A 14,009-nucleotide genomic window follows, 5' to 3' on the forward strand; every position below is an offset into this window, starting at 1 on the left:
TACAACGTCTAAAATTATTAATAAGGTAAGAAAAGCTTAAAATATACTTTCTGAATTACTCGTGATCCAAAATGTTACGAAGTTATGGCTTTTTAATGAAATATGGTGACAACTCTGGGTAACATCAAGGTTAAGGGAACACCCTAAATATTGAAGCGAAAATATCACTAATGCTCAAGAGATCTTTTTTAAAATCGCAGTTCAACTATATCGGTACTATTAAATAACGGAGAAAAATTAAAGTATATTTCTATTTCTATTGAATTAAAATTTTCGTTTTACATTTGAATTAAATACAAAAACTTAACTTTCAATCAGAATCATATCAAACTGCTTAAATTAATTTGGAAATATTTGCATCAAGTCAGAAAATATTTGATATGCTTAAAGTTTTGTATTACCTATGATTGTTAAATGTAATATTTTCATTTATAAAGTTAATAAAAACCGCAATCGATGAAAAACAAAGCGAAAAATATATGTTTTAATATCCTTCGCTTAATTTTTCATTATCAAACATTTTGTAGTTTTGTTTTTTCAATTACATTCGTAACACAAATATTTTATTTCTTAAACGAAAATCATTCTTTAGTACCCTAATAGTTCGAGTTCTGGACTTTAATACCCAGGAAAGGAGAATAGTTAGTTTAACTAATTGTGTTGTATGTCTACAAATAACTTCCATGTAAATAAGTAAAATAAATACTAAAAATTGAACAAATTAATAAAATTGAAAACAAAACAAATTAAGTGCATTTTCATTTGATCGAAACCTTTTTCGAAGCTGTAGGACTTACGACGTTTTGTAAAACGTGATTGCCGAAATTATATTTTCTCTGCTCCAACGACTTCGTAATCCTATGTAAAATTTGTTTAGCATATTAGTTAAAACAATATATTTAATAAATTACATAATGATATTTTTCTATTTATCGAGCTTTTGTAATGAGTGTATAAAGTTTTCAAAATATAAAATAAAAAGTTGAACTTTGGTCAAGCTGAGCAAGTAGGTACACAACTAAAAAAAATCTTTTCCAACACTGGTTCATCTACGAATTGCGGGATCGTTTGTAAAATACCATTTACGAGGCAATAATACGGAGTTTATTTGTTGGAAATTCCACCTAGCCACCCACTACAGCACGACAATGGCTTCGGCCAAATCCTTTTGAAAGCAGACTTGGTGATCGTATTTAAATCTACGAACGATGGTCACAAACCACAAAAGTGAGGAGCAGCCAAAGCCGGAGTCCATGCTAATCGACCGCTACGCCATAGATCTGGGCAGGACCGAAGACAAAATAGAGCTGGTGGACAGCCACTTTAGTATGAACAGCGCCCGTCTGGCATTCTTACGTCCCGAAACCACTAACCCGCCTCCAACCTCCGATGCAGTGGAAATACCGCATGCAGCGCTTAAGGATCAGGATGCCCACCCTTGGATGCAGTGTTGCGGGCGCAACTTCACGCGTTCGATATTCTCACTCCAGCCGAGCCGAAATCCCAAACCAGGATTCACCCGTCGCCGACGATGTCTAGTGCAAGCACGTAACCAGATCGGACCCTAGCTTTGAATAAAATATGACTCGTGTCTTTGGTAATACAAATAAAGGCCTTTTTCTTGGTCATAACATAAAATGTTTATATGTGGTTTCTTAGTAGTAACCGCTAGGGGGATGCTGCCCAGGGTAACCCGTGGGCCACTCGGCGTAGACATTAAAGGCGGGTGGGGACGCGTAGATGTCCTGGATCCGGTGGCGCAGATCGCTGGGACCCAGGTAATGCAGGGAGCGCGTCGTGGCCAAACGACGGCGCAAGTCGAAGGGACCGATCGTCGGTGGAGGACGACCGATGGGACCGAGCGTCTGTGGAGGACGATCGAATGGCCCGGGCAGGTGACCTGGAAATTGATGCGCACTATACTCTAGGTGGGTGTAGTGCGTCTGCGTATAGAAAATATGTGGCGCAGGTGGAGTGGGCAGCAAGTATTGGCGCAGCGCCTTTGGGCGGCTGATTCGATTGTCGTGGAGCGTGACCATCGGGGAGATGGGCCGCGGTGAGATGGTGGACGTAGTGGAGGCGCTGTCCGGAAGTGGCGTTAAGCGGTCTACTGGCAGCTTTGCCTTAACAATATTAGCCCCTCGGTCGGCCGACCTGCACTTCTCTACAAGTGGCTTCACGGGAGGTTTCTGGGGAGGCAGGGATCTACTCCTTGAACGTTCCCTTCCCTGAATGGGACTTTCTGGGTCGTTTGATCTGCTGCAGGAGAGCTGGCGCCCCTCGATCTTTAGTGTCCTGTTTTTACTTCTCGAGCGCGACTTCGATGCGGTCCTTGAAAGCACTCGCTGCGTAATCTTTGCTGATTTGGATCTGCTGCTTGAACGCTCTGGGACTGGGTTTCTTGCTGGCCGGGGTATACTCCTTGAACGATCCCGCAACGGAATTTTTCTTCCAAGTCGCTGGCGTACCAAACTTTTGGCTGGCCTAGATGTGCTTCTTGAACGATGTCGAGGACGGCGTACTGGAGAGTATCTTCGGACATTCCTTGATTTAAATCCGGGCGATCTAGGTCGACCACGGGAGGGACTGTGCCGGTGCCTAATGCTGGGAGAGGCATCTCGAGATCTTCTTTTCGGAGTGCAGTTTCGTATAGAACGGGAACGTCTCGTACGATTCGGACTTCGAGACCTGGATCTGAATCTTCGCCTTGGGGAAGGTGATCTACGACAGCGCGCTTTCCGGTCCCTTGAGTAGCTCCTCCTACGCCTGTGTTTGTGGTCTCTTGACTGACTCCTGCGCCTTCTGTGTTTGGCCGGGCTTGACCTTCTCTTGGGTTCCAAGGCAGGGCTTCTCCTTCTCTCTCTGAACTGAGGGCTGGGGCTGCGACTAATTAGTTTTTGAAGTGAGGGACTCTTTTTTCGAGCACGCTTGCGTTCTTTGGATTTGCTGCGGAGACGTTTCTGACCAGGACTGGTTTGCTTGACCTTTGAAAGAGATGTTTCCAAGGAGAACCTTTCTTTGACAGCAGCCCTACTTCTGCAGCGTTCGGGATTCTCTTCTGCACTAATTCTGAACTCCACCAGGGGAATTTCAGGCGAGTTAATAATGCTGGCGGGTTGCTTCTCCTGAAATTCGCTTTGATCACTGGAGGATAATTCTCCCGACTCCTGCAAGGATTCAATAAAGCTGACAGGGGAAATATCGTTGTAGGGTCGTGACCTTCTGGTGAACAAGGAGAAGTCATCGGTCAATGAGATGGAGGGCGGCGGTGGCGTGGTTACTGGATCCCCATCGTCATCCGACTCGGCCTGCCCCTCCTCCAACAAATCGGCCTCTTTCTCCTTGGCCATTATGTCGGCCTGCTCCTCAGCCTCATCTAGTATATCCCCAAGCTCGTCTAGAACATCCCATAGATCATCGCAGATAGGCTCGCTCTTGATGTGAATTTCCTCCAGAAGCGCATCCTGCTCACTCGTTTCGGCGGTTTCAAAGTGACCTTCTGAAGGCCTGAGGTCCTGGACGCATTGATTCGGGGTTTCCGCGTGATCCTGGCAGGGCTGCATGCGTCTCCTCTTTTCGGGGGTCGGTGGCTGCACATAGGGATAAAGATTTCGTTGGGAAACTGTGAACTTCACTGGAGGAAAGCAACAAGCCGATGTCTTTTGAAATACTCACCTTGCACGAAGGCTTGCCTGCATTCCGGAGCCCGGAGTCAGAATCCCGACCGGAAGAGATAAATGCCTTGCCACTTCTTGTTTTCATTATTTTGAAATCGGTTTGAAATAATGTGTTTGTGCATTGGCGTTTGTGAATTCGATAACTGCAGATACTCGATTGAGTTACATAATTATCGAATCTATTGACGGTATTCTTGCGGTTGCCTATAATCGATTTTCATAGAAACATATTTTTGCATTTAGGTCCCGTAAACCGGTGATGCAAAAATATATTAAAAAGAGCTAAATTTAATTGAAATAAGGGTAATTCTCTAGTTTACGGTTCTCACCCCCAAAATTCGCGAAAAAATCATCTTCGGCGGACCGCGAATTCTTAAGAATTTACGTTAAGAAAAAAAAGGCGCTGTCTGCGTGGTTCTCTTGTAATCGAATTTCAAAGTTACGTGTTTTGCTATAAAAATAAAGTAGCCTTTTCTATGATTTTGAGTGTTTTGCTATAAAAAACATAAGGGCTTATTATCCCCTGTCAAAATAATAAGAATTCTATATAATGTGACAAAAATGTTTAATTGTTTTTGTAGTAGGCCAGGCCCCACAGCCGCGAATAAAATATCCTCGATGGACCGCGATTCCTTAAGAATTCGCGTGACCGTTAGGCAAATTTGGCATAAAATTAAGAAAAAAATCGGCGCGCCTTTATTTCTTCCTGTAAATTCTTTAGAATTCGCGGTCCGTCGATAATAATTTTTTCGCGAATTTTGGGGGTGAGGACCGTAAACTAGAGTATTACCGAAATAAGTAATTCTAGATAAATTTTTGCATTGAGTAACAAGGTAGTTGAGGCAAATAATATTATTTTACTATTTTAATGCAAAATTTATTAAAGTTAATCAAAAAATTTCAGCAACTGAGTGAACGACCCTAAATGCCTGTTTACACTAGGGTGGTAGTATGCGGTTATAGGGTTATTGGCTTTCCAATGTTTTTTACATATGTCTTGCATAGGTAACTAGAGTAGGCTAAAAGTAGGTTCTTTGTCGGGTGTTTGGTATTTTTCGGTACTTTTGCCAAAACAGCTGTTCTGGCACAGCACATGCACACAATCATAATATAATAATAATAATAATAATAATAATATTGAAAAACTATATGTAAAAAGAAAAGGGCGACAAAGTGTATGCGTAATCTATTAATAATGCAGCCCAATTGTCATATATGAAAATGGCCCAGAGAGCTACCTTAATGAAAACCTGATGACGCTTTAAAAGGTGGAATAAAGTCCCCCAACTTCATAGCCCTAGAAATTTTCCATCTAGAAATGTTCGACTGTAACAAGTTTGTTGTGTCTCATCAAAACAACAAAATTTGGATAACTACCAGAGGTGATATTGATAACGCGTTAAAATTGATGATTTCAAATCCGGCAGGTTGGCGGCTCAGTTAAATCGTGGCTGCACCGGGTGCAGCTAAAAAAATACCAGAAAAAATACCGGATTTCGCGAGTGAATTTTCGATGAACGCTGTTAGCCGCGGCCCAAAGAATAAGAAATTTAATCTTTGGCGGTGTTCGTGCAGAAGCGGTGGGGAATTTAAAAATTAAAAATGGAAGAAAAACACCCAAAACGGCTAAAGGAGGTCAGTGCAGATGAAAAAGGACGCCTTATTCAAGCTGTTACACATTATTGGGGGACTTGACCGACAGGAAGCAATACCACAACGGGGCAAATCCGCAGAATAGTTGAAGCGCTGGAGGAGATCCACTAGAGAATCCTAGTGGGAAGGAACATGGGACATCGCTCGACCTCCGACGAGCTCTCCATTGAGGACTCCTCCTTCACCAGCTACTTGGCAGCTGGTGATGGAGCGGAGATAGAGGATGCGCCGGATTTTATAGGGAGGAGGAAATAAGGTCGCCCGCTAAGGGACAGCTGGTGGAGTCAGAAGGAAGCCTTAAGCTTCTAATTTACATAAATAAAAACATTCGTTGAAAATTTCATTTATTTTTATTTTAATTTTTTGGTGCCCTAGCAGACTCTTTTTTTCTAAATTGCTCCAATTGATTTTTTTCCGTTTGACAACAAGCCCAGCTGCTTGACAGTAAGACCATGCCACATGCATGGCGGATGAACTTTGAAAACTTCGGTCAGACTAGAAAGAATACGATTTTTCGACTAGTGAAACTCTTAGCCGATCTGTGTACTAGGCTTAACAGCACTGAAGTCCAAACGTAGTGTCAGGAAAAGAGGGAGACGCTGGTTGGTGTCTCAGCTATGAGAGACCGTTAAGCCAACAGAGCCCCAACCAGTGTTGCCAGATTTTGGGAGACACCATAAGCTAGATTGAAAGAAAAATAAAAGCTAGAATACGCTAAAAATAAAAATAAAAAAGCTTAAAAATAAGCCAATTATAAAAACATAAAAATAAATGCTTTTAGAATTTTATTTGTATTTATATATTATAGTAAAGATATGACTTCATTAACTTCGTCATTGGATTCCGTGTACTTGGTGGATGATTTAACTAAAGCAAGGTATTTGTTTGGAAGTTTATAATCATGGCAACATTTGCCTATATCTATCGGCATTATTTCTAATTTGTGGAAAATTTCAGTGTGACCAAAACTTATAACCGAAAAACTACCAAAATACGAGCAACAAATATGACTTTTGTACGATTAGTCGATAAAATTAAAAAAACTGACAATTCAATCATAAAACAAAACTTGTTTTGCTCTAATTTTTTTTAAGCAGAAATAAGCGAAATGAAATTTAAAATAAGCCAGATTTCAAGCCATAAGCATTTAACTATTTTGTAAGCTATTTGATTTTAAAATAAGCTAAATCTAGCTTAAAATAAGCTAGTAAGGCAACACTGGCCCCAACAGCAGCCCTGTTAAGTGTTATAGCCTGTTCACACGTAGGGGGTTTAGTATATTTTTAGAATCCGCTTAAAATTGCAACACGTCCACGTACGTTCTGAAAAGTCGAGGAATTGGCAAAGGTTTTGTTTTATCTAGGGCTTCCCTCGGTCACCGTAAATCGAATTCGCAGCGAGGCAACGCGACGAGTGCCAGGAAAGCGCCGTGTGGTGTAGCGTCGAGCAACGTCGACAATTTTTCGTGTTCCGAGTTAGAAATTCCAGTCTGAGCCTTTAGCCATGGCCAACCCAGCTGCAGGACCCTCCAAGCAGGAGATCGAGTCGGTCTTCAGTCGCCTGCGCGCCCAACCAGCGAACAAAGTGAGTGCCCTACTTTCGCCAGCCCGCCCTTGAGGCTCCGACTAATGAGGCAACCCACTCACCTTCCTCCTCGTCCTCCGCAGTCCTGCTTCGACTGCGCGGCCAAGGCGCCCACTTGGTCCTCCGTCACCTACGGCATCTTCATTTGCATCGACTGCTCCGCCGTGCACCGCAACCTGGGCGTGCACCTGACCTTCGTGCGCAGCACCAACCTGGACACCAACTGGACATGGCTGCAGCTGCGCCAGATGCAGCTAGGCGGCAATGCGAACGCGGCCCAGTTCTTCCGAGCCCACAACTGCAGCAGCACCGACGCCCAGGTCAAGTACAACTCTCGGGCAGCGCAGCTCTACCGCGACAAGCTAAGCGCCCAGGCCCAGCAGGCCATGAAGGTGCACGGCACGAAGGTGAGTCCCGAGCACCCGCCTTGTTTGTTACTGCCTGTAGTTTCTTACACTAAACCTACTAACTGACATTTGCTTTGCTTCACTGCTGTGCCTGCTCCCCACCCCCGACTCCATTCCTCCTACTCCTTCCCCACGAACCACACACCACACCCATCAGCTGCATCTGGAGCAGACGGATAAGAGCGAGGGCAACGAAGCCGCCAAGGAGGAGGACTTCTTCGCCCAGTGTGACAACGAGGCGGACTTTAATGTGCAGAACAACAATGTCAGCAAGGTATGGAGACACACACAGGAGACACGCACGCGCTGTTAGAGTTCTTTGAGTTTTCAGCTAACAATCTATTTACTCTACTGATTACTGACTTACTTCCAGCAGGATCTAAAGCCACCAGCCACTGCTCCGGTCATCAGTCTTGAGCCGCAACTGGGTGGGGCCCCCAGCGTAGATCTGCTCAACTCGGTGGTGCCGGCAGCAGTGCCCTCCTCCATAGGTGCGCGGAAGGTGCAGCCGAAGAAGAGTGGAGTAGGTGTGACGACCAGCAATATGGGCCATTGCCTAATCGAATTGTCTCTCTTCTAGCTGGGTGCCCGCAAGGTGGGAGGCCTGGGAGCCACCAAGGTGAAGACTAACTTCGCTGACATCGAGGCGCGTGCCAACGCGGCCAATGAAATGAAGACATCCGTCTCTACGGCACCTGTGGACAAGCCGCAGACGGCCGAAGAGGAATTGGAGACGGTAGCCAGCATGCGGCTGGCGTACCAAGAGCTCTCCATACAGAAGACCCGCGAGGAGGCCAAGCTCAAGACCATGGACCCTGCCAAGGCTAAACAGATGGAGCGCCTTGGAATGGGCTTTAGTCTGCGTGGATCCGACATGGCCCACTCTGCTCTCGGCGATATGGAGACTATCCAGCAATCGGCCGCCCCTAAGGCAAAACTCTCTTCGTTGGAGGGCGAAAGCTTCTTTACCGACTATTCCCTGTACGGCAACAGCAGCAGCGGTGGAGGGGGCTCTAGCGAAAAGCGGGAAAACTCGGCTGGAGGAACCAGCAAGCTGGATAAGTTTGAATTGGATGCGCTGGGCTATGAGACAATTGAGCCTATTGGCGGCTCCCACAGCAACATTACTTCCATGTTTGCCGGCAACAGTGACTATGACAAACCCAAGACATTGGCGCCTGCGAAGAAGAGTAGTGGAGCCGCCTCGTCCACTTCCAGTCACAGCAAAGGGCCAGCTAGCAATGATCCTGTGATCGCTCAGCAGAAGTTTGGGAATTCCAAGGGCTTTGGCTCCGACCAGTACTTCGCCAGCGAACAGTCTTCGGCTGATGTCAGCGCAAGTTTGAACCGTTTCCAGGGATCGCGAGCCATATCTTCGTCGGACTACTTCGGCGACGGCACTCCTGGCGGCAGTGCAGGCAACCGGGGTGAGTCAAATAGCGCATTGTCCTCTGGAAAACAGATTGTGAGTCATAGATTGAAATATTTGCAGCATCGTCGGTCAACTTTAGTGCACCCGACCTGGATGTGGAGAGCGTGAAAGAGAGCGTACGTCAGGGCGTACACAAAGTGGCCGGCCGGCTAAGCAATCTAGCCAATGATGTGATGACCTCCTGGCAAGACAAGTACGGCTACTGATATCAGCGAAACACCCATAGTAGTAACCCACGAAGAAGCAGCAGCAGCAGTGGTGGCGGAGGAGAGTCTAATTTTAATGTTTTTATATATTAGTCACACACCAACCGATTTGCGAGTTTGCAGTTATACAGAATTCCAAGCAGATAGCCACTTAGTCTAGTATCAGAGGATCAATCTTTATGCATGCCTCGTATCGTTCTTGTATAAAAATAACCGAAGAATCCAAAACAAAAACCATGCAGTGTAGCCAGCTGTACAATAAGCGTAGTGTCTTTTAAATATGTATAAATATACTGTTCAGATTAAGGATGTAATCGTGTGGATTCTGTGCGGAGCATGTTCGCACCATGTTTTTGGATTAGATTGTTTTCCTTTGTTTACATCTATTATGCATACAAGCTATAGCATTTTGCCAATCTAAAATTTGTATTTCAATAGGCGCATTTTCAATTTGATTTTCGTTTATCATGGAATTAAGTAAGACAGTGTAAAATAAATAAACTAGAACTGCACAGCATTCCGGAGTAAAGGAGTTTTGAAAACACTAGTTGAAATTATGTGAATATCGACTAATTTCTTTAAATGTAAGATGAATTGAATAACAACTGCATTTAACTGAATGAAAAAAGTTATTAATTGACGTCAAATTATATGTAAAATCCTTTTCTAAGCAATCGCTTTCTAGCGATCTCTGCACAATTGGGTTTCAATCACGCGTTGCTAAAGATACAATTTTTTTAGTTGGTTCGCTTATAATACGAGCTATACTAATAAATAGAGCAATATAATAATTCAGTGGCATATGAGTTTTAAACGACTGGTTGTTGTGTCGATCCTTTTCATTTGGGATTATACTCATGGTAAATGTGTATGCACAACAGATAGCTCTTACCTGGACTTATAAAAGAAAATGGTTCTATTTCTTCTAAACAGAGCTTTAACTTAAATAACCAAAAATGTTTCAAATCAGAAGAGAGGTTTGAGACTGTGACCAGATATTATAGGAACTCCAACGCATAGGTCTGCAGGATTAAAATCTTTCTCACTCGACCGACTTTATTTTTTATTTATTTGCTATTACATCCTAGCGCGACAAGTTAATACTAATATTTATAGCGCAAGTCACTATGTGAAAATTGTAAATTTATGTAGTGGAGTTTCATAATTTTATCACTCTGTCGCCTACAAGGCCCCTTATCGACAAAGATTTATAAGAAACGGTTCTTGTAGATCTTTTTTCACGGAAACTGTTAGATTCCTTGTAACGAATCAAATGAACTATCGGAGGAAACATCGGCCTCGCAGTCGACGTTAAATAACGATGAATTTCAGCGGTGATCATTGTGTCACATAAAAACAACTCTTAACGAGGTAAGGGCTTCACAAAATAATGACATCCATGATTTCATTATGGCCACTTCAGCAAAATATCTAAGCTTCTAGCATAAGAACACCAGCCTCAAAAGCTCAATTTTTTTTTTAATTTTCACATTTACACTTTTACCGCTCTTTCTCCCAAACCAATTGATTACATTAAAGCCTTGGTAGGCAAATCTTAAAGTTTTTGCGATACTTTTCCATCAGTGTATCACTCGGTAGGATCGGACCATCAGAGCAGATGGTCTGCGTATATGCATGCCAATACGCGGACTGCGCTCACAGTGATTAAGCGGTCCCGATACTATAAAGTATGTATTCTTTACCAGGATCACTAGCTGAGTCGAACTAGTCATGTCCTACTGTCTGCCTGTCCGTCCGTATGAACGCTGAGGTCTTCAAAAATAAAATAGCTAGAAAATTGGTTCTAAGGCAGCGGAGTCTCACGCCCTCTCTAATGCCCACAAACCTCCCACAAACTTCAAAAAATCGTATGAACGCAGACATTTCGAAAACTATTAAAGCTAGAGAGATGGGGCCTCAGATGTCCTTAGCTTCTTACGCAGCGCAAGTTTGTTACGCTAATGTGCCACACCCACTCTAACGCCCACAAACCGACCACAGACGTGGAGTTCACGGTTTTGACGCTAGAAAAAAATTTTACCTGAAATGTATTGGTCTCGTCAATACCTATTGATTGACTTTAAAAAACAATGACAATTGAACAACTAATGCAAACATTTAGATTTAAGTACATAATACGCTTCAAGAGTGTTCATGTTTAGCAAACATATGTATATAAATTAATATAATTGGTTTTTATACCCTTGCAGAGGGTATATTGATTTCAGTCAGAAGTTTGCAACGCAGTGAAGGAGACCTTTCCGAACCCATAAAGTATATATATTCTTGATCAGCATGACTAGGCGAGTCGATCTAGCCATGTCCGTCTGTCCGTCCGTTTCTACGCAAACTAGCCTCTCAGTTTTAAAGCTATCGGGCTGAAACTTTCCCAAAAGTTTTCTTACTTTTGCAGGTAGTATATAAGTCGGAATCAGCCGGATCGGACAACTATATCTTATAGCTCCCATAGGAATAATCAGACCAAATATTAAAAAAATAAATTTCTTTGGTGTTTTTAACATATGTATAAACTCCTACGCTTGGAAATAACATTTTTTAATTCTGAAATTCGAATTTAATTTTATCAAAATCGAACGACTATATCACAATAATAATAATAATCAAAATAATATGAAACAAATTATAGCTTCGGTGTTTATTGACATATTATCATATACTATTGGGAATATAATTTTTTATATTTTTCAGAATTTCGATTTAAATTTAAAAATTATAACTGCAAGGGTAAACAAACTTCGGCTTGCCGAAGCTAACTTCTTTTCTTGTTTAACATATAACCGCCTACGCTTGGAAATAACATTTTTAAATTAGTTCTGAATTTTGTACTTAATTTTATCAAAATCGTACGACTATATCATATAGCTGCCATAGGAACGATCGGAAAATTGGTGGGAAAATAATATGAAACAAATTATAGCTTCGGTGTTTTTTATTATATAACCTCCTACGCTTGGAAATAACATTTTTTTATCAATTCTGAATTTCGAATTTAATTTTATCAAAATCGGACGCCTATATTATATAGCCTTCATAGGAACGATCGGAAAATTGGTGGGAAATAATATGAAACAAATCATAGCTTCGGTGTTTTTTGACATATTATCTTATACAATTGATCAATGCTAAGACTCGTACCAAACGCATTGTTATTTTAAAAGTTATGACTAACTAAGTGAAACAGTCTTTGGCAAGGTCAGATGTACCGTCGGTGTTGTGTGCTTTTCGAAATGCCCTGGAACTTTATTTTTTTTTTAACGTTTCTTCTTGTTGTCCAAAAGTTATAAATGCTGCTTAATACACTAATAAAGTTCCCAAGACCCGAAAACAAAAAAGTTTTGATTCCACACTTTTTTTGCTGCTAACTTGTTATTGAATGGTCCGAGTTGAACAATTTATAGCATGTAGATGAACATAAATATTCAAAACAAAATCATTTAACTTTTTTAAAAATATAAAAAAAATGTGGATGGTTGACGGGTTTTAGTGTTATAGACGATTGTGGGTGTTAGAGTGGACGTGGCACCTTGATGAATCAAACTTGCGCTGCAAAAAAAGCTCATGAATCTACATGCCAAGTCATCGAGATCTCAGCGTTCATGGGGACGAACGGACATGGCTAGATCGACCCGTCTAGTGGTCCTGATCAAGAATATATGTACTTTATAATCTCGGAAACGCTTCCTAATACCTCTTACATAATTTCCGACGAATCTAACATTTATAAAATTAGTAATGGGTATACAAATACTAGATTGATGACCAGTTTTGGTATTTATCTTCTCTAAGTGCTCTAATCCCTGCAAGCTAAAAGGCGATATTTCTATCGCCTGTCGTCCTGAAGTCACTTTTTATTAACTTCTGCGCGATAGAAACACGATAGAACACATTTTACAAAAACAAAATATACATATATCGCGTAGAAGTCACTTCTGGACGACAGAAAGTCTATAGTACACATTTTACAAAAACAAAAACTTCTGAGCGATAGAAAGACAATAGTACAGAATTAACAAAAACAAAAAGGGTCGAGATCGTGAAGAAGTAACTTTTGAGATACTTCTGCGCGATAGAAAGATAGATAGTGCACCTTTTACAAAAAGAAAATTAGTTCCTTTTGACCCACGCTATTAATTTTCGCCCGAGCGTCATTTCGTTGCGCGATTTGTCTGTGGACAGTGCGGTTTTGTATCAAATTTGTGCGTTTACAAAATATAGCTTTGGTTTTTCTAAATGTTTTAAATTGCTTTAAACGTCCCTCTCAACAAACGGTGCGAAATTACGTGCTTATCGTGAGCTGTACGATTATTAAAAGCTATTTACGGACAAGATAGCTGTGGACATTACTTGGCGTGTAACAGCATCCAACGATTCTCCACAAATTTCATTGTAAAAGGTAATGTCTTCTAGTTTATTTTTACATAGAGTGAACAAAAGTGAAAACAATTTTGGTTTCTGTTTCTTTTAGAAATGGTTATTAGTAAATTTCTTATGTCGGCGGAGCTGGACCTAAATAACATTGTTCAGCAAAATTTACTACATGCCAGGGACCGTGTATACAAGCGGACAAAGCCTTTATACAAAAAATAAATGCAAAATATTTTAAAACAAGTAAAAAAAATGTATTTTTTAAGATTTTCCAATTGGGAAAGACTCTTCTAGGTATCTTTTACAAACATATGTAAAGTCACTGCTGAGTGACTTCCATAAGTGACTTCGGCGACACTTCCAGAAGTGACTTCGGCGACACTTCCAGAAGTAACGCAGAAGTGACTTTGAGAAGTGTCGTCGAAGTGGCACATTTCTTCCCGACGGGAGTCACTTCCGTGATCCGAATGCGATATCGCGGACGATCGTTTTCCTCTTCTAGAAGTCACTTAATTGTACCTTCCGCGATAAAAAATGATTGCAGGAATAATGTGTTCTATCGTGCTTATATCGCGCAGAAGTTACTAAAAAGTGATAGAAATATCTCCCTTTTGCTTGCAGGGTGGCGCGCAGCGCGCTAAATCGTGACGTTTCTCTGCTTTGC

General features: G+C 41.8%; 2 protein-coding genes across 5 annotated transcripts; one reads left to right on the plus strand and one right to left on the minus strand.

Moving 5' to 3' along the window:
• Nucleotides 1-1,597: 1,597 nt before the first annotated feature.
• On the minus strand, nucleotides 1,598-3,817 carry LOC119554928 (serine/arginine repetitive matrix protein 2). 2 transcript variants are annotated; one of them, XM_037866035.1, is made up of 2 exons: nucleotides 3,676-3,817; nucleotides 1,598-3,590 (listed from the first exon to the last, which is right to left on the minus strand). In XM_037866035.1, exons 1-2 carry the CDS (start codon nucleotides 3,760-3,762, stop codon nucleotides 1,656-1,658), a joined length of 2,022 nt encoding a protein of 673 aa, XP_037721963.1. In that variant the 5' UTR covers nucleotides 3,763-3,817; the 3' UTR covers nucleotides 1,598-1,655. The 2 variants fall into 2 exon arrangements, with proteins under 2 accessions (XP_037721963.1, XP_037721964.1); XM_037866036.1 differs by having other exon boundaries at nucleotides 1,598-3,622.
• Nucleotides 3,818-6,608: 2,791 nt separating this feature from the next.
• Nucleotides 6,609-9,476, plus strand: LOC119554466 (ADP-ribosylation factor GTPase-activating protein 2). Of its 3 annotated transcripts, none has more exons than XM_037865380.1 (6): nucleotides 6,609-6,914; nucleotides 6,998-7,321; nucleotides 7,479-7,595; nucleotides 7,695-7,844; nucleotides 7,902-8,748; nucleotides 8,814-9,476. In XM_037865380.1, exons 1-6 carry the CDS (start codon nucleotides 6,834-6,836, stop codon nucleotides 8,957-8,959), a joined length of 1,665 nt encoding a protein of 554 aa, XP_037721308.1. In that variant the 5' UTR covers nucleotides 6,609-6,833; the 3' UTR covers nucleotides 8,960-9,476. The 3 variants fall into 3 exon arrangements, with proteins under 3 accessions (XP_037721308.1, XP_037721310.1, XP_037721309.1); XM_037865381.1 differs by having other exon boundaries at nucleotides 6,610-6,914; nucleotides 7,698-7,844; XM_037865382.1 differs by lacking the exon at nucleotides 7,479-7,595 and having other exon boundaries at nucleotides 7,698-7,844.
• Nucleotides 9,477-14,009: the final 4,533 nt, after the last annotated feature.

Source organism: Drosophila subpulchrella, chromosome 3L, assembly GCF_014743375.2.
Source record: "Drosophila subpulchrella strain 33 F10 #4 breed RU33 chromosome 3L, RU_Dsub_v1.1 Primary Assembly, whole genome shotgun sequence".
Taxonomy (NCBI): Eukaryota; Metazoa; Arthropoda; class Insecta; order Diptera; family Drosophilidae; genus Drosophila; species Drosophila subpulchrella.

What these genes read in the sequence shown, in the direction of transcription:
- LOC119554466 (XM_037865380.1), top strand. Translation starts at nt 6,834, where the DNA reads ATGGCCAACCCAGCTGCAGGACCCTCCAAGCAGGAGATCGAGTCGGTC. An exon ending in TGCAGCCGAAGAAGAGTGGA is followed by an intron (nt 7,845 to 7,901) that starts GTAGGTGTGACG and finishes TCTCTCTTCTAG; the next exon opens with CTGGGTGCCCGCAAGGTGGG. An exon ending in CGGCAGTGCAGGCAACCGGG is followed by an intron (nt 8,749 to 8,813) that starts GTGAGTCAAATA and finishes AAATATTTGCAG; the next exon opens with CATCGTCGGTCAACTTTAGT.
- LOC119554928 (XM_037866035.1), bottom strand. Translation starts at nt 3,762, where the DNA reads ATGAAAACAAGAAGTGGCAAGGCATTTATCTCTTCCGGTCGGGATTCT. An exon ending in CAGGCAAGCCTTCGTGCAAG is followed by an intron (nt 3,591 to 3,675) that starts GTGAGTATTTCA and finishes CCCTATGTGCAG; the next exon opens with CCACCGACCCCCGAAAAGAG.